The sequence below is a fragment of the Cinclus cinclus genome, chromosome 1 (genome assembly GCF_963662255.1).
Source record: "Cinclus cinclus chromosome 1, bCinCin1.1, whole genome shotgun sequence".
NCBI classification, from domain to species: domain Eukaryota; kingdom Metazoa; phylum Chordata; class Aves; order Passeriformes; family Cinclidae; genus Cinclus; species Cinclus cinclus.
Window position 1 is genome coordinate 26884385 of NC_085046.1, and position 22922 is coordinate 26907306.

The window sequence follows — 22922 nt, forward strand, 5'->3', positions numbered from 1 at the left end:
TACATACTCTCAATGAAAAGAAAACAGGCAACAAAAAGGCATATTATCTGATTCATTGTACAGAAAGCAGGGCATCTTTTTATGGCTTCTAAATATGTTTTTTTTTTTCCTTCCAAAATAACTCTCTGGTAACATTTGCATAAAATGTGATGAATATCTGTCTTAAAGGGAAGAGAAATTGCAACACAGAATTGCATTAGCAGCTAATACAGGCATAACAATACTGCAAACTAATTTCTTTACTCTTCCTTTTAACATTTTCTCTTTAATTAAATTGCACTTTTCTTTACCTCAACTTCTCCTTTAATCCATTTTTTTGTTAATAAAGACATGCCTCTAATTGTGCTACTCATTCTCATGGGATTATATATACAGACTGTATTCCATACACAGACTAATTAATTATAATAAATAATAACAAACAACTTTCTGGATAGCAGTGTCCAACGTACTTAAAAAGTCATGGGCTTGTATACTGAAGAGTGCGTTTAATTTACTAAACCTGTAAGTTCAAAAGGCACACACAAAACCTTTATAAAAGTTTATATAAGTTACTTCATATGCAAATTACCTACCATCTTTCTTAAAATGGCTTACACCAAATAATAGCATTATATATGAACAGTAACAATATGCCATTTCCTCTGAGACATAAGTTCACTGGCTCATCTCTTTCTAGTCTCAAAATAATGCTCCTATCAATATGAGAAAACCTATTTCTTAAATGAGAGTGATGAAGACATTATGTAAGCAACAGATTGTTATTTAAACAGACTTCTTCTGCATGCATGGCAGTAATTTTTAGTTCACTGAATTGTCACTCTATTTCTAATCATCAATTTCCTTTTATATATGAGGCTGCAGCAAAACACACCAATTTTAAATACCCACTTCTGCATCCAGAAAGTAAAATCTTTAGTACCCAATTTTGGCTTATGTGGACCCTGACCCTAAAGATTATTACTTCCCTGTTAAGAGGGAAATTAAGCAGCATACTGCTCAGAAGAAACTATGAAGCATGTAATCCAGAAAATTCAGTGATTTCAAGAGAAAGCGTTCACTACATCACATCCTCAGAGCAATAAAACTGACTTCTTGCAGAGTTCAGATAAGAAAAACACAACAGCAAAATCTCAAAAAACAAGTAGTTACAGAACAAACTCACAGTTTTATAGTTAGTTCCATCACATGTAATTGGCAGTCTACCTGGTAGAATAGCTCAAATCTGTACTGTGACAAAAGAACCAAGACTCTGTTATAATCAGTACATATACTCATCTGGATTTCCTCCATAAAGCTTTTAAAATATATTTAACACAGAGGGGGAGAAAATAAAGTGCTTATCACTAGTAAATATACAAATCACCTATACAAATCTGTCATGAAATGCACTTTGTGAAGTTTCAGAGAACTCAGCACAGACAGTAACATTCCTGCAGTTCCCTACAAAGATGTGAAGTACAGCACAGAAAATAATCTGAACTTCCTGGTCTTATGGTTCACCCAAACTATTCCTAAGGTGTTGACATTCATATATCAAGTTGAAATATGGAGAGCCATGAGTCATCCATCCATGTCAAGTTAAAGACTACAAAACTTCCTTGCACGTTCTGTCACTTTATCACTCTTCCTCCTCTTCTTTTCATTATCTCCTGCATAGCACCAAGCACATCTTACAGGAACAAGTCAGTCTTTCCAATGCTGCCATTTAAAAAGCAATGCTGACTGAGAACTTCATTTAGAAATGCAAAAATAAGCAAATAAGAAAAAAAAAAAGACATTTCAATTATAGCCTTCAATGCATGCCTCTTAAAAACAGCAAGCTCAGCAGCCATGGAGGTGGAATTTGTCAATAGGAATTAGTGGTAGAGAAAAAAATATACTTCCTATTAGATATGACCACTAATTCAAGCTGTGTCACTGTTCAGGAAGATGACTTAGATAATCTGTTTTTTTTAAGTAGTTCCATCGTACCCATACAGCATCGTTCAACATTGCCTTCAGACCATCACATACATATCACACATGCAAGCAGGCACATCCATATATAGCATGAAAATAGCTTCCAGACTGATTCATTAGAAAAGTCATGTTAGTTTAAAAAGTCCATATCTGTTCATGAAGGAATTTGCCTCTTCTTTCAGCCCCCTGAGTTTTCCATCTCACAATCTATTTTAAATATTTGATTTCAACAGAAATGAACCTGCTGGTTGCTTACCCTGTGCTTTTCATGTTTGAATTCTCCACTCATGTTAAATTCTTTCTTCCTTTCCCTCAAGTGTCCTGGTCTTCTCCACTACATCCATTTTTGCTCACATATGGAATGTACTAGCAGTGTGCTAAAGCACAGGTATCTGGGTTACTGTCTAATAACTATCAAAAATCTCAAGACTCAAATTTTCTTCTGTTTTGTTTCTGCACTGACCTACAGAAAACTATATTCATGTAAATGGCACTTTACAGACAAGCAGATTCCCAGTGTCACCCCTGCAAACGGTGTGCAAAGCTGAGACTGGATTCAAGAGGCTGGAGCCTCTTTACTAGCTTATAATGCAACTTTTGCAAATAAGGTTTATGTTCCCTGTTGCAAGATGTAGCAGTTTTATGACTACCTTAATGACTTTTTACCTTCTTGCTCCACCTTCTTCCTCTAATCCAGGAATCATTTTCACCAAAACCCACAAGAAAATTAAATCAAGCAAAAAATTCCTTACCATGTACACTTGATTAAAACACCAGTAGAACACTCCAAAAAAGCAAAAATTTGCACAACACAAGTGATCTTTTAGTATAATCAAGGACATTCATATAAAATTCAAAACAAGTTTTGCTTCTTGCAAGAAGGGATGACTGCTACATCTGTAAATGCAGAAACACTAAGTAACTTTTACAAAGGTTCTTCTCCCTACAGTGCATTTTGGTACTATCACACAGAGAATCTGGTTTCCAAGCTTTTTCATAATGCTATTTTCCTGTGAAAATAATTCTTTCCTCCAGTATCCACTAGTATAGCATCTTGATATCAGCTATTTGAACTACTTTTGGCACTTGATGTAATTTTGATGCTCCTTTAGAATGCGAATAAATTGTTTTTGCATCTTTGGAAACAGCATCTTTAACAAGTCTCAATTATGTTGTTTTGTATAAAGCTGTGGAACACAGGAACACCAGCAAATGAAGACAATTCAGTTGTGCTAGGCATTGTACAAACACAAGTTATTATAAAACAATCTCTCTGTTCTATTCTCTGGTTCTCTAATGGCTCAGTGGTGAAATAGCTATTATCCAGCACACATAAGGAGAGTTATACTACTGTTCACTAATAAAAACACTTCATTTGGCATAATACAGGAGGTAGAAAGCAATAATGTCTCTCATTAAGAAATTTCTCATTAGATTAGCAGATGTCATCAATCTCAAAAAACGTTTGCCTCATTACATCAGAAACCCTCTCCAATTAATACCCTCAAACTCACTGTATATAATACAGACTGAGAGGAATGGTCATAAAATACCTATGAAAATCTCTTAGTGGTATCTGGACACTTAAAAGCTTGCCTTCTAGCAACATCATTCACAAGGGATCACACAAGAAACCTCCACTTGAGCTACTCAATAAGGCCTGCATCTAATGGCCCTCCTCCCCTGAATCCATGCAAACACACCAGATTTTCCTTCTCTATTCCACAGACATGAAATCCCCAAAAGAATCCTGGCAATGCTCACAAAGTACAGAAAACAATTTTTAAAACTTCCAGCTATTGTGGTCTACTGACAACTTTGAGCAATGTCAGCAGCACCAAAACTCACAGTGCTAATTAATGCTGAGAACGTGCTGATTGCTACAATTAATGGCTGTTGGATTTTGTTTGAAATCCCAGACACTGATAAGTTTAACTCTGTACAGCATTCATATGGAAATGGTAAGCAATTGGATTTCCTAGGGGAGAATAATTTGTGGTAGAAGTAACAAAATACTTGCACTAACTTTCATTTGACTCAGTTTTAATATCTACATCATACAGTTACTTTGTGATTATTATTTCACCCAATAATATGAATTTTTAGCATTCCTCTAGATGGTTCTCTTTTCTAATTCTTACATTACTTTAGTAACTCCATATATTTATTTTTTTCTGCTTTACTGGACAGAAACAGACATAAGAAGAAAGAATCCATAAATAGAACCCAAGTCAATGCTACTGCTGCCTCCCACTGTAGGCTCTGTCAGCCCATTGCCTTCTCTGAGGTGCTACACAAACCCACCAGATCTTAAACTTCTGTTACTGAGTATTTTAACATATCTCTACCCACCTAAGGAACCCACCACTTTTTCCAGTTTCACTAGTCTATGAAAGAGAAACAGAGACCTTGACTGGACATGCATCCAGAAAAAGGATCTTTCTGCCCTGTTACCAAGAGAGGACTTGTTTTTGAACAGACCACAGAAGAATAGAAGAAACAGAAAAAAATGTCATGTGAGTCCAGAACATAGACTTCAATAACCAGGATAAATATAAGTATTGTCCTTTACCCCAGAAATTACTTATTTACAATACAAAGTGTTATGAACAATTTAATTTATACCATAAAAAAAAATGTAACTCAAAGTATTGATTCTTACTCATCTTTGATAATACCATACTTTCTATTGTGGGAATTTGGCTTTCTGTTAGATCTGGAGCTATTGTGTTAAAAGATACACAATTCTGTTACCTGAAAAACCCAGCGGACATGCGGGACAAAAAATGGCATCAAGTGAAACAGGGAACTGTAAAGTTAAACCCTGGTCTGTAAGGTATTAAAAAAACTGAATTAATTCAACACTGGATCCCAGCCTGCAGAATAAAACCCATAGCTTTTGAGGCATTCTCCTACTCCAGTATCCCTAAGATCTGAGGGATTCAGCTGATCCAGTTAGCATAAGCACTTCAGGGCACTTGCTAAAAACAATCCAGACATCCTCTGCTACCAGCACAACATTACCAAGTACCATTTTTAACTCTTCTGACAGCTTCAAAATGCCATCCTCCAAGTGAAATCAACCCTTACCCTAGCATATAGTACTTGTTTATCTTAACTAGAGGTTTATAATATCAGCCACACTTTTTTTTTCTATTTTCCTTCTTCAAATATGGCAAAGTAGCTGCATAAGAAAAAAAATTTCACAGCATATTTTTATCCAAACATTTAAATATTTACTTTGATTTTGTTAAATAGGGACAACACTAAACAACATTCATAAATAATTTCCTTAAAGCAACCATTTTCCGTATCTCTGCCAAATATTCTGTTGCCAGGCTGCACTACAAGTCTTTTTGCATTAATCAAACACTTAATACACGCTTTACAAAATTTCTTTTGAATAAAATATCTGAAAGGATATTTTGTAAATGAGGGCAAGGAGCAACAGTGATGAACATGCCTAATGAAAATGAATACATCCTTATTCAAGACCCAGATAGACAAGCCCCATTTGACTACATAAAAGTCAGATTTAACTGGGAGATGACAGCAAAGATGTGGTTGCTTAGATGCACGTAACAGAATGTAATAAAAGTGATAAATTCTAATTAATATGAATTTATGTATTGCATGCATAACCAATACTTAATCACATTCTATCCTGGAGAATAATTTGTATTTAGCAGTAATTTTTCCTTAGCAGATTTTGCTTGAATAATTTTTATTCTTTGAAAAGATGATGAATACAGTTTTCATTAATATTCCTTTTATCTTATTCTGTTAACTGAAGACCAGAGAATCAAAAAGCTGAATTCCCAAAAACACCTTCTACAATCAGTGGCAGTTTAAAAATCTTGACAGACCCCTCTCCTCAAGGATGTGCAGGCACCAGCTGAAGTTCACCGTGCCATAACTAGGGCTTTATTTTCCCTTGAAGAGGTCCTCACTGCCCTCTTTCATCATCATATAAGAATTCCCTTCCTGACAGTTAGGCCTCAAGATAAAACATCTTTTTCTCATTTAGCATTTTCCCTAGCATCTAATCCTCCTCTTCAGATCATTTCTTCATAACCTCTTTGAAATCAGGAGTTTCCTAGTTACTGACACAGGCTTATCTGTCTCCAGTCTCAAGGTGCAATTACTGCAAGAAGTCTTTATTCAGGTTTAAACAAAAAAACAAACAAAAAAAACCAAACCAAAAACAAACAAACAAACAAAAAAAAACCCCACAAAAAACAAACAACCCCCCCAAACCTCCCACCCCTGCCCCAAAAAGAAAAAAATTGAAAAAATGGGGGAGTTTCCCCTATGTAATCAAACAACTCGAACAAACAAGATGACACAGCCCTTGAAAGGTAAATGCTTTAATCAGAGGTTTGGTTAGGTAATGGTTCTCTCTCTTGCCTTCTGATAATTCCTGTCAGTGTGTATTTAGGTAAATTTTGAAATGCCTGCTGGACTGCCGATCCTAGGAAGGACTTCTGTCCTCCTCAGGCATTAATATGAGATAGGAACTTTCAGTGCAGTGAAAATAGGACAGTCCTAGGGTGATACATAGAGAAAATAAATAAATATTTTTTAATTCAGTGATTTTATGTGTTTTAGCCACCAAAGATGTTAGAAGAAGAATTTCAGAACTGTTGAAAATTCCACTTGTGGAACCAAACTACTTTTAAAATAGATTTGGCCATTATAGTGCAAATCCTGACAGGGATTTAATGGTACAGATGTTGTATTTGCTCCTCTCTGTGGGCAAGCAAGAAACCAAGAGGTTGAAAATCAGAGAAGCAAGTGAAGTGAGAGAAGTCAGAGAAGCGAGACCCAAGTTCATATGAAGTAGTGAAGTGTGATTTGGTTACAAGGTCCCAAAGTAACAACTTGAAACAGAAAACATTTGTTTATAGGCTCTGTAACTAGGAGGCCCTTGTGTAGCCCTCTTGCCAAGACAATGGCACAAGGATAAATCGCATACAGATGCTATTGCCTGAAAAAGATCAGAAAGTGATTAAGAAGAGCTCTTGCCTAGAGAATTTGCAACACCCCTCTGGCTCCTATGGAAACCACCTGGCCCACTGGTTTCCCTCCAGGCCTCCACTACCCCAAAAAGTACCTATGATCTCTGTGTTTCCTACACACATATTATTCCTTTCCTCTGATTATTGACTGCATCAAAGGTTGAGCACATTATCACCTAAGGACCAATTATCTTCTAGGAGGCACAATATAAGCAGGAAAATAGAGATACTTAATTGTTCTCTTCAGGAAATAATGACTTCTTTCTCTTTCCCCTTTAATTTTTAAAACAGCACTGTTACCCACAGAAAGTCTATTTCAAGTTCTGCCCTTGTTAAAAAAAGAGGAAAAATGTCCAACTGCAATTGTTGTATCAAAGACCAAGTCCTGGTATCAAAAATTGCAGGTACCTCAACTAATTCTGTATAGCTACACCTATCTGTGTTATCTGAGACCTGATAAAGTCTTTAAAGCAGATAATAATGGAAAAGGCACTGCCTCCTGGATTTTTTTTTTCTTACTACTTTTTTTGTTCCAGAGATATTAATCCAATGCTGCATCTTCTACTTCAAAAGGTGCAATGTGCACTACTTCAAACTGCTGGAAGATGCAATTTTAGTGTGATTGAACCTTGCTGATTTTGTGCATTCTTCAGTAATTAATCAGCATAAAACATATATATATATAATTCTATTTATATATATATATCTTAGTAACTGTAGGCAGTCATTACACCCAATACTGACAGCACATCACGGATCAGCATGTGAATTCATTTAACAAAAACACATCAAGTAGAGGGTAGAATTTGATGGGGCAAAAACATCTATGCTTAGTCAGCTGTGTAAAGGAATGGTAAATATATGTCCTGCATGATGAAATGACAGACTAAGAAAAATATGCATCTTCATGTAAAGTGAAAAAAAATGAAAACTTTGTGGGTGTCTTCATTTAGGAATCAGCAGTCATCACATTGTTCACTGCAAAACTTGCAGATACATCAACACCTTAGCCCATGGTATCACAAGATTATAAGGTGTCTTTGAATATGAAAATCACAGAATGGGTCATGCTGGAAGGGACCACAGTGGGTCATCTGGTCCAGCCTAAACAGGGTCATGCCAGAGCACATGGGAAAGGATTACATCCAGACAATTCTTGAATATCTCCAGTGAGGGAGACTCAACAGCCCCTCTGAACAATCTGTTCCAGTGCTCAGTTAAGAAATTCCTACTCATATTCAGATGAACTCCCTGCCCATTGCCTCTTGTTTTATTGCTTGGCAACACTGACAAGAGCCTGGCTCCATTCCTGACAACTCTCCTTCAGATTAAATTCAATAATAACCAGCAGAATTCCAAAGCAACTCATAAAAGTTAAGGAAGAATAAAATTGGCATGTAAGACGTTCACAGAAGTTCAATGTAGCAGCGTGGAACCTGAAGCAAACAACTGCTCACTGCAAATGAAATCAGTTAAATGAGAGAAAGGAAATGATTCATGAACAAAACATGTCATTAAATATCTTTTCAACATAAACAGCTCAATGCTTGGCAATGTGTATCAGTCTCACACCAATACAATCACCAGCCCTCAGTGCCACAACTTCTCTTCCCATGACTCAACTCTGGAATCTTGCTGTTTCGTCACTTTGCTTTAGTTTGTGTTAAAACACCAAGATGGCTTTCCCAGTGACCACACAAAATGAACAAGCCATGTATTTATAATTGAATAAAATGTATACATCAGGTCTGCACAGGATGGAATGAGAAAGTTCAGTGAGAAACCTAGTTTAATCACTTGTAGCTATAATCAATTATGCTCATTTAAATGCCATTCAGAACTCTGAAGGTTCATTAAACGTACCAGAACACCTAATACCCATTTCTCTCAAGAGATGAAAAAAAAGTAACAAAAGCCAAAAGTCAAAGCAGTTTCAGCTCAGCTGGAGAAGGAAAAATAACTCCGTGATGGCACCAATACCACAGGAGGGGTGGAGATAAGAACAGGACCTTCTACCTGGAGATAACTTTTAGCTCAAATTCCCTGTTCAAAATAGTTTATTCACAACATTGTATATGTTGAATCAAAGGTAAGTAAACCTCCACATAGTCAAACTTAGTATTGCAAAAACCTCAGATTTTTATTGTAGTAGAGAGGAAGATGGTGGTAAACAGGAAATCATGTCCCCTGAGATCTTTTCATGGATTGAAAGCAAACACTTGAAATTTGAATTAGAGCACTCCTCCCCTCTCTCCAATAAAACAAAACAAAATACCCTTCAGACTCCATAAACAAACAAAAAGAAAGGAAATTATCATTCCATAAAACAAAGGAGGCCTCAACTCAAACCTCATAATCATTGCAGATTATTGTCAAGGGCATCCTTAAGAAAACACAATGCAGTAAAGCAATATGGAAGACACAGAGTAGCATAGACCAGGACATTATTTCAAAAACATTTAGAAATAAAAACAAGAAAGATGCAAGTCATGAACAGCATTTACAAAAGCTGATGACAGACTAAATTCGATACAAAAATAGCATGGTTCGCAAAAAATGGATATAAGAGGTCCCAAAAGGCATATAATCAAGCTGATTGCCTTGACAAAGTCTCAGCAACACATTCCCCTGACCTCTCTCATTCACAGAAGGAGAAGGAAAATATAATCTGAAGTGCATGAACTCACTACTGTTCAGTTTTGTTTTTTCTCTCTGATACTTAAGCTGAACTCTGTATATCCCATATTACATGTCACTTCAGACCACTGACCAGCAATTCTTCCAGTTCACTTTCTAGATCCTCCCACAACTGGAGGGGGGAAAACAAAATAATTAAATACACAGCTAAGAAAAAGAACACAAAAATTTAATTTGGAGCCAAACACAGATGCAGTGTCTTATTCACTGCATCTTGTCATTCATCATCTGAAAAGAACCACTCTTGTTTTTCATTACTTGTTTTTCATCATGTTTCCAATCTCATCACTGGTGTTATGGCTGCAATATTTCTTATTGTAGGCAAAACAGACAACAGTGGGCACAGAATGAAAGATTAAGGGAAGAGCTATCTCTTCATCAGGTGAAGTAACTGGATCTTACCTGTTCTACACAAAAGTTTCTTAAGAGCAGTCTTTGCCAGGAAGGGAGAAAGGGGAAAAGCCAACAATTTCCTTCTTGCTGGGTTAACTGACATGACTTCAGAGCACGTGTACTATGTGCAAAGTAAGTGGAGTTAAGTCCGTAGCAAACTGAGTGCACATGCTCTTGAGTAGTAGTTCACTAGAATTATTATTATTATCCTCAAACCACGTTATTATTTTAATATTTTTAAATACAATCCATTACACCATTAAACGGAAAGATAATAAAATGCTGAGAGTTTATTCTGCTGATGCTTAGCAACTTGGGGTAAATGTGAAATGCTTTATGAAAATGTTATATTATTACTGTGTCTTTGTATAAGCCTGTGCATGTATATCATCTCTTTTTAAGCGTGTGTTCAACATTTGCAGATCTGTAATGGAACGGCAAACTGTTTTTAATCTGTCAGTGATTTAAAAGGAAAAAAGGTCACTGTGTAACCCATCTTGCATTCAGAAGTGAAAGTTGCAAAGGATTTTCCCTTCTTCATATTTCTCTTACTAGTGTTATTGGAAAGCTTTTCTTCTTGTTTAAATGAATTTCCTTTTAATCTCTTCTCTGAGCTGCTGGATAAAAGGAGCCTCTTAAAAAATTCAGGATATCACTGTAATTGTAAATTGATCTGCTTCTGTGGCAGAAGGCTGTCCCCCTCCATCCAGGAAAGAGACTGTCTTCTCAAAGTTGTTTTTCAGACAAATGATTAATTGTCAATTTCTCTTATTATTGTATTACCCTTAATGAAAAAATCACTTTTTAAACAAATCTACTACTTTTTGGATTGTTTTATTCCTGGCAACATATAGGAAAGGAAGCTAACTGCCAAAACCAATGTGAAATATTTCCCAGTCAGGAATTTTTAAATTTCCAAAACAACATTCTGATTCTACTCACATAGTAACTAAAATTGTATCAAGACAACTAAAATTCATCACTGCTTAAGTCCTGAATTAATGCATTATATTAATAGACACAGGAAAATTCCCCACTGATTTTTAATGTAGAGCTATGGTTGAAACACTGTTATGACTATGCAATCTTTAAAACAGACATATAACTCATTAGGATCAAAGTAGGGGAAATTATCCATCTACTGTGGTGCTGAATCCACATAGCCTATTTGCCTTTGGCTCTACGGTTATGAGATCGGGCATCACTTAGATTATTTCACCTAATCCATCATTAGCTTTCACGTGTCCTATATACCATGGACTAAACCTAAATGTAACAAACCCAACTCCCCATCAATTACCACACTGAATATATTACATGTCAGCACAGGACACAAAGATTAGATGTGCTGAATCACATCTTTCTTTGTGAAAATTCAATATGTTTAGAGCACTTTTAACCATGCTGACTCCAATTGTAATAACTGTTCCTTCTCATTGTGGATAGGCACTAGTGCTCTGACCTCTATGTACAACACAGAGCTGCTAAACGAACTGAAAAGCCTCAGAAGACAGAGAAAATATAAAAGAGATCCCAATAACAGTGCCACAGACTCAAAAATGTGGAGTTTTTTTAATTGGAATATTTGCCTGGATGGTGGAATCCTGTAAGATGACCTATTTTCCTCCAGTAATCCTGCCAGTAAACATTAGTTATTTAGATTAACTTTCTCCCTCCACACACACAAAGCACACAAAAAGGTTGTTACTTACAACAAAAACTCAGTACACTGCTGCCGTGTTATCACAGCATCCTGACTTACCAGTCTTCCACAAATACACCGATGAAGTTTGAAATTCACTTTGTGCACGAGTGTCCCAGATCGCCAGCAGCAGCAGCAGCAGCCCGAGAGCTCCCAGGCTCCGGGCGGGCAGGGCAGCAGCCCCCGGACCAGGGCAGGGAGAAGCGCTGCCCTCGCTCAGCCCCATGCCTCCGGCTGCCCAAAAAACCGCAGCACCACCGCGGAGCCTTCCTCCAAAGATCCTCCCCTCTTCACAATTTCTTCACGGGGAGGAAGGGACTGGAAACCTCTCTCCCGCTGTTGTGCATGGCATCGGAAAAGGAAAAACTGTTTAACACCGGGGAACAATAGAGTCCTCACTCGCTGCTGCTGCTGCTGCTGCTGCTGCTGCTGCTGCTGCTGCAGCTCCTCGTGCTGGTACAGCCGCGGCTCCGCGCTCTTCCATTCAGCGCTTACAGCAGTTTTCCATCAGCTAAAAGCGAGACAGCTGTCCGCAGGGGGCTCCAGCTGACTGAGCAGGTTATCTTGCTCTGGGAGGCAGCAGCAGTCATTTACACCAGCTGGAGAGAGTGAGAGACAGAGAGAAACAGGGATGAGGAGAAACGCAAATAGCCCAGCGCTGTAATCTCAGCGCAGAGTGACTGCAAAAGGCTGGCTTCCCAGACACCTCTCTGCCTGGAATATCCCAAATGATACATACTAAGAAGAAAAGAAGAAATCATCATCAGACGTGCTTCAGAAACACAAGTCGTTCAACCGGAACAGATATAAACAGAACAATATAGAACAATTAAGGGAGCATCAGACATTTGTCCTGATAATACTATGTATGCTGCATTAACCATTTTGTAAACAACAAAAAATAAGTGATTACACATGCATTAAACAGACAATTAAAATCTTATGAAGGGAAATTAAAGAAAATGTTGAAAAAAAATAAAAAAAATAAAAACTACCTTGCATATATTTATCAAATCTGTTTCAGGTAATAGCATATAGCAATCTGCTATGAGGACAGATGAATATGTGTGTGTGATAATGTGCATGTATGTGTAAGCCCATCACCTCTGTGGTAGATGAAGTGTGCACATAATATATAACACAAGATAACATCCTTTCTTGTCCAGCAAGTATGTACACATATACACATGCCTAAACGTCAACTGTGCAATTTACAATAATTTGAAGATCAAGTTATCAATCATTTTACATAGAAAAGTATGCAGGATACATTAGGCTGTCAAGATGGTACAAAGAATGGAGAGAGACAAAGCTTTTTAAATAGGGATCTTTATCTCTCCCACCCACTATGAAGTGAACAGACCCTATAACAAGCCTAAAGATTGGGCTTCTGACACCTATAAATTGGGAAGCAGATCAGGAATTTTCAAGAAAACCAATATAATATTCAGCAAGTTACATTAAAAATGCAAACAAAAATACACAATAAGAACACAGGACCCAGAGCTGAAAAATGATGGAGCTATTGTTGTTTAAAGAAGAAACCTTCAGTCAACCTCTCTTGGGACGCCTGTCATTTTGCACAACCTTCCCAGACTCAGCCTTTTCACATGCATTAGATTAAAATCAGTTGTGATCAAATAATTCCCAAGTCCTTGCCTGTTTAAATATTCTGACATCAGAGCAAATTAGCAATGTTGAAGGTTGCAAATTCGTCTTTGTTTACTTTCCACTCTGTTACGCCTCTAAGAGGGAATTAAAGGCTCAGGGAGCTATAGCACCATGAGGCTGTGATTAAGAGAGATAAGCAAGTGTGGATTACTGTTCCTCAGCTGTTGAAAAACAGGCAACAATCAGGAGATTATAGGTTGATAAGGGATACATAGAAAGCCATGATCTTAACAAATTTATAGCGTCCTGATCCAGAACTTGTACCCTCAGCTAAAAGGACTTCAGGAGATACATTTTATTCACTTCTACATCATTCTGTATTCACTTTAGAAAGCATGATTGACCCTTCAGCCTTTGCTTTGAACTAGAGAGAACAATGATTTAAACCAATTTTTTTTCTGAGCTCATTCATTTGCATCAATTTTGAAGTTACATCTGTGGTTAAGTTAACCACATGCACATTATTTAGCAGGCTGTGTAAAGGGACTTGAGAACATTTGACATAATAAAATTAATGGCAACTTCACAATTTATGAAAAATAGGATTAAGAATCTAAAGGCTTAAAGAAGTTTTAAGAACTTCAGGAAATCTATGACAATAGCTGTGTTGACTTGTATACTTAAAACATATGTATCTTATATATTCCTTTGAAAAATTAAGAGTCAAATGTTGGCTTTTTTGCTAGAGCTATGCACCAGAGGAAGACTTATGTTTATAGAGAATCTAGGGGAAAAGGCAGGATTTTCAGAGTTATTAAATACAATGGATTCTACCTAGAATTTTTAATGAATGTATAAAGAAAGCCTCTGAGAATATTTTGTACGTGACTCAGATCATCTGGAAACATCATCAGGGAACAGATCATCCATGTAGTTGGCACAATGAATCAAAGTGGGTTTTGACAGCAGAATAAAGCAGCATGAGAGAGGGTAAGCACATGTACACAAATACTCAAGTATTTTATATTTATAGGACTGCATACTTCAAAACCACTAAAACATAGATTATCAAAGTAAAATATTTTCACAGTACTTTTTATGGTTTTACTCTTATTTTGGTCATAAAATCAATGAACTACAAAAGAGTAATTCCACACTTTTTTTTTGCCAGAAGATACAACAAATTAAAACTGTTCAGAAATGGGTCGCAGAGACAAAACGGAAGGAATATTTATTATACAAAAGTATATTTGTGTGTCTGGAAAAAAAATAAGGAATTCTGAAGAGCTGTTTTTGGAACACACTCAGTCACTTATGCTGTGTTTCCACTCATCTATGACTCAGGACAGGGTTAGGGTTAGTTCCCCAGGCCAAAGAGTAGGCTGGTGCCTGAAGACACAAACACCAACACCAACCTCACCAAACCTAACTGCAGGAATTAGACTTCTCAAACAAGATGGAATACATCCTGATTTAAAGTTCCATTTGCTGTCAGGCATGCCTTCCTGGGAATACTGTTGTTAGCCATCTCCACCCCAGTCTATCTGATGCCCTGTTATCCTCTCCTGTTTGCTACAGTGAACATGGGACCTCCATCCAGTTAACAACACAACCACTTTTCCAGCTCACTGGCAATCGCCTAATGTATACTTAACTATCATAATTTATCAGTTGTTTATGGCTTAGATATTCCCAAATAAATGGTTAAGTATTTCTGGGAAGAAGTCTCTAGAGAAAGCATAGAAATAAACTACAACTTACATTAGTATTCATATCACAAACTTAATAGCCTTTGTTGTCCTTTAGAGCACCAACATGCAAACCTCAAGAGATATTTATTTAGATGTAGAGGTGGCATTTGGGGATACGGTTTAATGGTGGACTTGGCAGAGATAGGTTAGTAGCTAAACTCCATGATCTTAAATAACTTTTCCAAACTAAATAATCCAATTATTTTATTTGAGGCACAACAACTACAAGAAGTCTGTAAAACACACAAATCATTGGCAACTTAGCACCTTTTCATTTTTCTGCAAAATTTATGACTAACCTCAAAGACCTTTATGAAAATGACAAAGTATTATTCATGAAATATTGGAATAACTTGGCTCACATTTCCTAGCATTAAAGAGTTAGAGGATGACAAAGTAAGCATGAAATACCTTTTATGTTCTGGAGAGAGAAATGATAAGATATATATGTCAATATAGAATCAAGCTGGTGGTATTCCTCTGCTACCCATGGCAGTCCCATGCTAACACCCTTTTCTTTATGAGAAGCCATGAATAAAAGCTTCAGGATCATATTACTTTATATCCTGATGATGTTGTATTTCTACATAGAGTAAGGCCAAAGAGCATGCAAAGACTGCTAAATATATACAGCACATTTGTTGCTAGAGTAAGCAATACACAGCAAAGAGCAGTGTTCAGCTTCACTTCCATCTGCCTTCAATTTCAGATTGGTCAAGCCAGAAACCTTTAGAGAAGTTTCAGTCCATTTTTGTAGATCTATATAAGATGTTTTACTCTGTGTATAACTGTACACCACTAAACCATCTCTGCTGCATAAGTACTGGACTAGCACAAAAAGGCCTCCAGAATGAGTACTAGAACAGCCCAAATTCTAAAGAGTGAGAAATGTTTTATTTCTTGTGTAAAAAATCAAAGTCCTCTTTATCTGAATTGTGCTAGTTTTGACTGATCTCCAAGACTTTTCCCCCTCTCTTAAGTATAAAAATAACAAATATTGCCAAAAACACTGGAGTCACCTATCTCCTATTTATTTAGCTCTACGGTTATAAAGAGTTTATTATAGCCAATGCTCACTGGATAATTGAGCACCAAATATTTATGAAAAATATTCTAAATCTGTAACATGCTGATCTGGTTCTGTTGCCGTGTGAGGTAGGATGCCCTTGGATATATCCATTTCTTGGTATGTAGTGATGGGGTTGCCCCCTAACTTCTAAAGAAGTTAAGAAGGTGAAGAGTGTTCCCTTACATGAATGTTTCCTTGTAATATCCAAGATCCAAATAATTCACATCACAGTTAAAAGAAGCTTTTGTTCTCTTCATTCTCTGACAAACTCACAGGCCAAAAATTCTAGTTCTGTGTTTTGTGAGAGCCTGACTTTCATGAAGATATTCTACTAAGGTTGCAAGAATGGGACCTGCAAGAATTTTGTTAGATACTGAGTACTTCAGAATGGAATAAGCTGCACAGAGCTCTTTTACTCTTTGCAGCACAGCATTAAGAACTCCTTACCAGCTTCAGAAACAGTCTGTTGTTTTTCTTCATATCAATGCTAGGGACTGTAGCCAGGGAGCGCACAAAAATATGCTAAGTATGAAAAATCTGAAAAAAAAAATTATTTTAGTTTTTCAAAATATGGTCGCTCCAGTCTTTAAGTCCAAAATTACACGTGCAGTGCAAACTTCCAGCTGAAATTATTCTTTAAGAATCCTAAAAATATGGCCTCTAGGTGTCAGACTCGACCATGTCATAGTACACTACTGTGGATTCTTCTTCTTTCACAGCAGGTAGGAGGCCTTGGTTTTACCCTTTCAGTGTTTTTATGCCTCATCCTCTTTGTAAATTTGCAATTTTTAAAACAAACAAACAAAACCTACCCAGCATCTTTCATGCAAGTAGTACAATTTTTTATGGTTTTCCCAGAATAACTGCTTTTGTAAACATTAGAGGTATCATGATGCCTGTCTGTTAAATTTGTTTCAATCTTTCAGATTGTGGATTTGGAGAACTAATCATGAACTTTAAGAGTTATGTGGGTAAGCTGCACAGAAGAAAGAAATCATTACGTGTACAAAGTGACTGCAGTATATTAATAAACTTAAACACTTCAGTGTTTCCTGATTACTAGAAAAAAAATTGCTACAATTAGAAGATATTTTTAAAAAAATTAATAAAGCTTCTACTTAGGTGAATGATTAGAAACATCTTGTCATCTAGTTCTGATTTTATAAATGCTTTGCTTTTATTAACATCAATAGCAATTCTTGGACAGATTTATCTTTTTTAAGGTTTCTCTTTTTATTGCTTCATTATACTGGGAGAAGAAGGGTGGCATTTATTTAAAATTTATTTAATATCTAGACATTTTCCTACTCATTCTTTCATTCTTATAGGGTGGGTTCTTCAAGGAAAAAAAAAATACCAAAAAACTGTAGCAACAAAATCAACATCTTTGGCATAAAATATTCACAGAAAGCAAGCATTTTTAAGGAGAGCAGGCTGAGGTACAGGCAGAAAGTATTCTAGAACTGCTTGCTGGAATATCAAGCTAGAGGAATTCAAGTAAGAAATCAATGAATTTATCAGTGAGGGCACCCAGCTTTGGATCAAGATACATGATGAAAAAGCCTATTTACCATCTTTGTTTTCAAGAAAAATGTTAATTTTGACTTGCTAATGTAACCAAAGGCTACACAGATCAATATCACTGTGAAATGCAATGGTCCAAGAACTGAAGAAAGTCAGATTAAACTGCCTAATTTTACTTTCTGGTTTTAAACTGTGAATAAACATTGTCCTTTCTGCCCAGATTACATTGGCTTCAATGCCAACCACATGAAGAAGATCCTGTTCGAAGATGAGAACTGGCTGGGAAGAGCAAAACTGGCTCCATGAATTGTTCTGCCTTCATTAAAAAAGGGTAAAAAAATATGCATGAGGAAAATGGTGAATTTTTTCACTTAAAAGCTTTTGGCAACCCCTGTTTTGGGGGAAAAGCTTAAACTTTGTGCTGGGAATGATCCATGAGATCTTCCCAGCACAACCTCCAAAGAGAAATCTGCACAAACCAAAACCTCCTCTGTAACTGCGATCCCAGTATGCACTTGCTTAAAGAGTGCTGAGGGGAAACAAAATAAGATTGGCTACAAATGTGAAACATAATGCTGGCCTCTAAGTCACCTATCTAAGGACAGAAAGCTTGGGAAATAGTGACAGGAAGAGCCAAGAAAGCAGGCTGAAATCAGTATAAGAAACCTAATTGGAGAAAAAAAAATCTGCAAGGAAGTAGTGACAACTAGAATTTGTGTGGGTGTGCTATATACTGTTTACTCTTCTGATGCATTAGCCGTGGATCTACAGTTTGTATAGGTATGTGAATAACCCTGCACACAGAATGGAGCCTTTTAATCTAACTTTAGTTACATCAGTTCCAGAAAACCCAGTAGGGACTTCACTAATGGAGAAAACAAACCAACCCCATTGACCATAATTGCCATTTGGTTTTCAACTCCAAGTCCACTATACTAGATTTTCCAAGAGACAATGAAAATACAGGATTTCAGTGATCTTTCCAAGTCAACTGTATTCCTCCAATGTGTGCATATGCTTTTGGAATTTGTTTTCCTAAAATCAATGGGAAGAGAAAGCCCCCATGTCTAGCATGGACTTAGGCTGAAAATAAATGTTTATCTAGACAACAGGCTCACTGGAGAAAAAATGGTGGTTAAAACTCATAGTTTTAAATGCAAATAAGTAAAATTATTCACAGGATCTGAAGAGCAGGCAGGGAGATTTCAAAGACACAATGGAGAGGTAAATACTGAAATCCCTGGCAAGGGGATCAAAAAGAGAATGAAATAAACAAAGAAAATCAGTACCCATTATTGTCTTTGAAAATCCTCTCCAGGGAGAGCTAAGTAATATGCACATACCAAATCACCCTAAACAAAAGCCACCTTCAGTCAATTTTAAACCTTTTCCTTATTAAAATCCTATTGATTGATCATTCTTCATCTAAATGTCTGACAAGCCAATTTCCATTTTCAAGGAAGGAAACATTGGTCTTCATTTTCAGGCCATAAATCACTCAAACATTCTGTTATCAATTCTCAAATTAGTTAAGCAATACTAATTAATAAGAAAATTAAACAAGGCTGATATCTTCAGTGAGTTGTTTCATTGATGCAGCTATTTTTAACTTAACCAATACATTCAGTGTTTTCCAGAAATGCACAGGCTCTATAGTAGTGACAAATACAATATAGGTTGAAATAGCTTTTAATAACTTGTTAACAGTCCTAATTTAGCTGTGTGTACAAAAGTACAGCTGTATGTTTTGTGCTGGCTTCAACAGATCAATAAAAAAGAGAAGTGTAACTTCAGTAAACTGATTAATGTATCTCACGCCTTTCAGGGTAAGTTGAGGTGAGATTTAACTGTTCTAAATTAATAAATAAGGTTCAATTGGGATTTGCTAACTAAATAAACCCTAAGATAGAATCCCATTTTATCATTCATAATAATACTTTGCATAATTTTAGGTTATAATTAAAGTTACAGCCCTAAAGATAGTATCTCAAAATAAAGCCTTCTGTCTGTAATACTGTCTAAAAATTCACAAGTCTGTTCCATCTGTCATACTTCCATTATATGGTAGTTGCTTTAACTGGGAGATGGAAGGAAAATCTGTTCCTACTGATCAATCTTACTGCTGAAAATTATAGGTCACTCACCAAAGTCAACTCTGGAGCAAACTACAATGCAAAAAATAAATCTAAATAAGGAAGGCCACAAAGTTAGCAAATTCTAAGTACATATTAATCAAAGCAAGTTATCATTTCAAAACACACAGACTGCAAAATGCTGAGCTGCGTTAACAAAACTTCCCATTGCTGCCTTTTCTTCCTCCTCTGCTGCTGAACAGCATCCTCACCTCCAATTCATTGCACCAATATTTCTATGGTAAAATAAAGCAAGTAGCCAAACCTGTACACCAAGATACCTGGTATCACAACCACATAGAATTGAATTTTCTACGTATACATCATGATGCCTTTAATACATTCTGTGTGCTGCTGAAAAATATATCAGAAATTATCAGCATTAGCATTACAACTAAAGCCTCATTAGAAGGGATCAAACCAAGCTTAAAGTTCTTTGACACTTTTAGGATGGGAAAAACATTCATAAAATTGGCACCATTGCTTTTCTGTGTTATGACAAAAGACAATATAGCGAGTTTTCTCCAATCAGTATTACATTTTTGTATCTGAAAATAGGATTAAAAGTTTTCCAGTTAATGTTAAAAGCTTAAAAGTTAACTGTTAAGTGTGAAGTTTCCACAAGTTTTTCCTGTGAGACTCAAAGCTAACCTTGGTCTAAATAACTGGTTGCATCTATACACTCTCTGCAGAACAGAAGACAGCTTCATTTTATATACTGCCCACTGAAGGAAGAAATGGTGTGGAGGAGACTCTCAGTGACTGAACTATTATTGAAATATTATAGAAATCTGAAAAGTAATTGTCTATAGATCAGCACACAGTTCAGTTGTTGCCACCGAGTTAGATGAGTAGAGCATGATTTCTTTGGGACAAGGAAATTTAGTTTACACATAAAGTGGGGTGGAGAGCATTAAAAATTTGAAACAGGACTTTGAAACCACAATGGCAATGTTTGAATGATGCTGATTTCAGGTAAAATAGCAACCCGAGTTCAGGTAAACAGATAGACATGATTTACCAGTACAAAAAAAATAAAAAAATAAAAAAAAAAAGTAACATGTACGTATCATGTATAAAGCAACAGTCAAACTTCACATAGAAATGTTTTTCCTGGATATATAAATAAGAAAAAAAAGTTATTATGCTTTCATAGTAATGATTTAAATACACATATTAAAATTAATATGTTTACTAGATACTGACAGTATTACTAATTTAGGTCAGCTTAAATTCTCTTAGCCCCCATATATAAATACAGATACAACACACAACTTCAGTTATGTGGCTGATATATCAGTGCCTAAGTCCAAGGTTACTTTTCTGAGGCACCCCACACAGTGAAAGGAAAATAGCAAGTTTTGCAATATGTTGCAAAAATACTCTCACCACCAAGTCCACCTCCACCCACTTCCTGCAGACACTTCTATATATGCTCAAATATTATGTCTCCTTCAGACAGATTGACTTAGACGTATTTTCTATCCTTAAATATGTACAAAAACTATTTCTAGTATATTACTATTTAGTATTTTTCTTTATCAACTCCAAAACCAACTAATTCAGACTTTCACATGAAGAAATATGAAGAAAACAATAAAAAATATTCTGCTTCATCCAAAACTTCCTAGAAAACCATTATAAGCAGTCTGCTTTGGAAACCTTGGAGGATAACTGAATGTTGAATCCTCAGACCATTTTAACCCTTTCTACTTTCTACAGATATACAAGCAAAACCATAACATATGTAGAAATTTGCCCAAATTTGATTATTGTATGTGGTCTTATCTAAAGGAAGTTAAATATCTTATGGTCTTTGAATACATATTAAATACTGAAACTCACTGAAGAGCCAGACACATTGTACCTCACTAAGGCTTAAGGAGGGTGCAATTCAATAAATTCATCTCCTGCAAAGCTAGAGGGTTGCCATAGCAAAGTCATATACTGGCAGGATTCAGGAAAGAACTCCATAATTTCAAACACTTAAATATGCATATGCCTATACCAAATCCCCTCTCTGTCAATAACTGGTTGACTGACAGTTTATAAAGATTTTTTTTAAATATAAAACTTAACTATATTAAGTTATTTGATCTCAGTGTTCTCTGATAAAAATTATTCTTGATTTGCAGCTAGGCACTTTGACAGGGCTTCCTCTAAACTCCCAGGACTTAATTTTCATATCTGAAGGGAGTGGTGAAGTACAATAAAGATTCCCTGGTTTTGTTAAGAGTTCAGGCTTCTGACTTCATTTCCTAAGTTTTCTAAGTACATACATAGTTTTGACACAGGGAAGAACCATACACTTTGAATCTTTGGCAGAGAGGAGAAAATAAAATTTCCAATTTCTCTTACATGTATGCAAGATGAAAATTGCTATTATCTTTGTTCAGGACAAAATATCTTCTTTCCACCAAACATTTAAAATTTTCAAGGAGATCTATTACAGGGAGATTTTCTTAGGGCTGTCTTTGTGAGGAATTCTACAGAAACAAAAATAATTGAAATGGTAATAGGGGATGGCATTTTGACTACATTTACAGTTGGTACATATTTCAGAAATACACTCTTATTTTTTTTCCCACTTAAAAAAAATTGCATTAATTCCATTTCCCTTCTGTGTGTCATATTCTGTTTCAGGTTCCCATGCTTATGCTAATCTATAATTTCAAGTAATGCTCTTCACATGATATCACAATGAAACAATCAAAAATTAGTTTATTTGGCTTTGTATAATGGAATACAGAAGACCATCCATTTGATTTCAGAATGGATCATTAGCCACTGTATTCTTAAGTCATTTAAGAGAAATAATTTGACATCAAACAATAAATAAACCTAATGCATATCTCCAAGCAGAAAGTAATTAAAACAGATAGCAAACATTTGCTTTATTGTTTCTTTTCCCCCCTAAATTATGATTTTTGCAACAGTTCTTTAAAAGGCTTTCACTTAAAGTGCATTGCAAAAATGAGATGATCTTCATTGTATGCTCTTCATTAACTCAGCTGATGGTGTTTTAATTCTTGCAACATACAGTCTGATGTTTGTTTTGCAATT

At 36.0% G+C, this 22922-nt stretch overlaps 1 protein-coding gene across 1 annotated transcript in view; it reads right to left on the bottom strand.

The window, feature by feature from the left end:
* The window catches only part of THSD7A (thrombospondin type 1 domain containing 7A), a 188161-nt gene extending 176157 nt beyond the window's left edge, over positions 1 to 12004 (bottom strand). Inside the window, exon 1 of the mRNA XM_062495264.1 lies at positions 11833 to 12004. Coding sequence (XP_062351248.1) covers positions 11833 to 11998 — 166 coding nt within the window. The 5' untranslated portion in view covers positions 11999 to 12004. The remainder of the gene's footprint in view (positions 1 to 11832) is intronic.
* Between the last annotated feature and the right edge of the window lie 10918 nt (positions 12005 to 22922).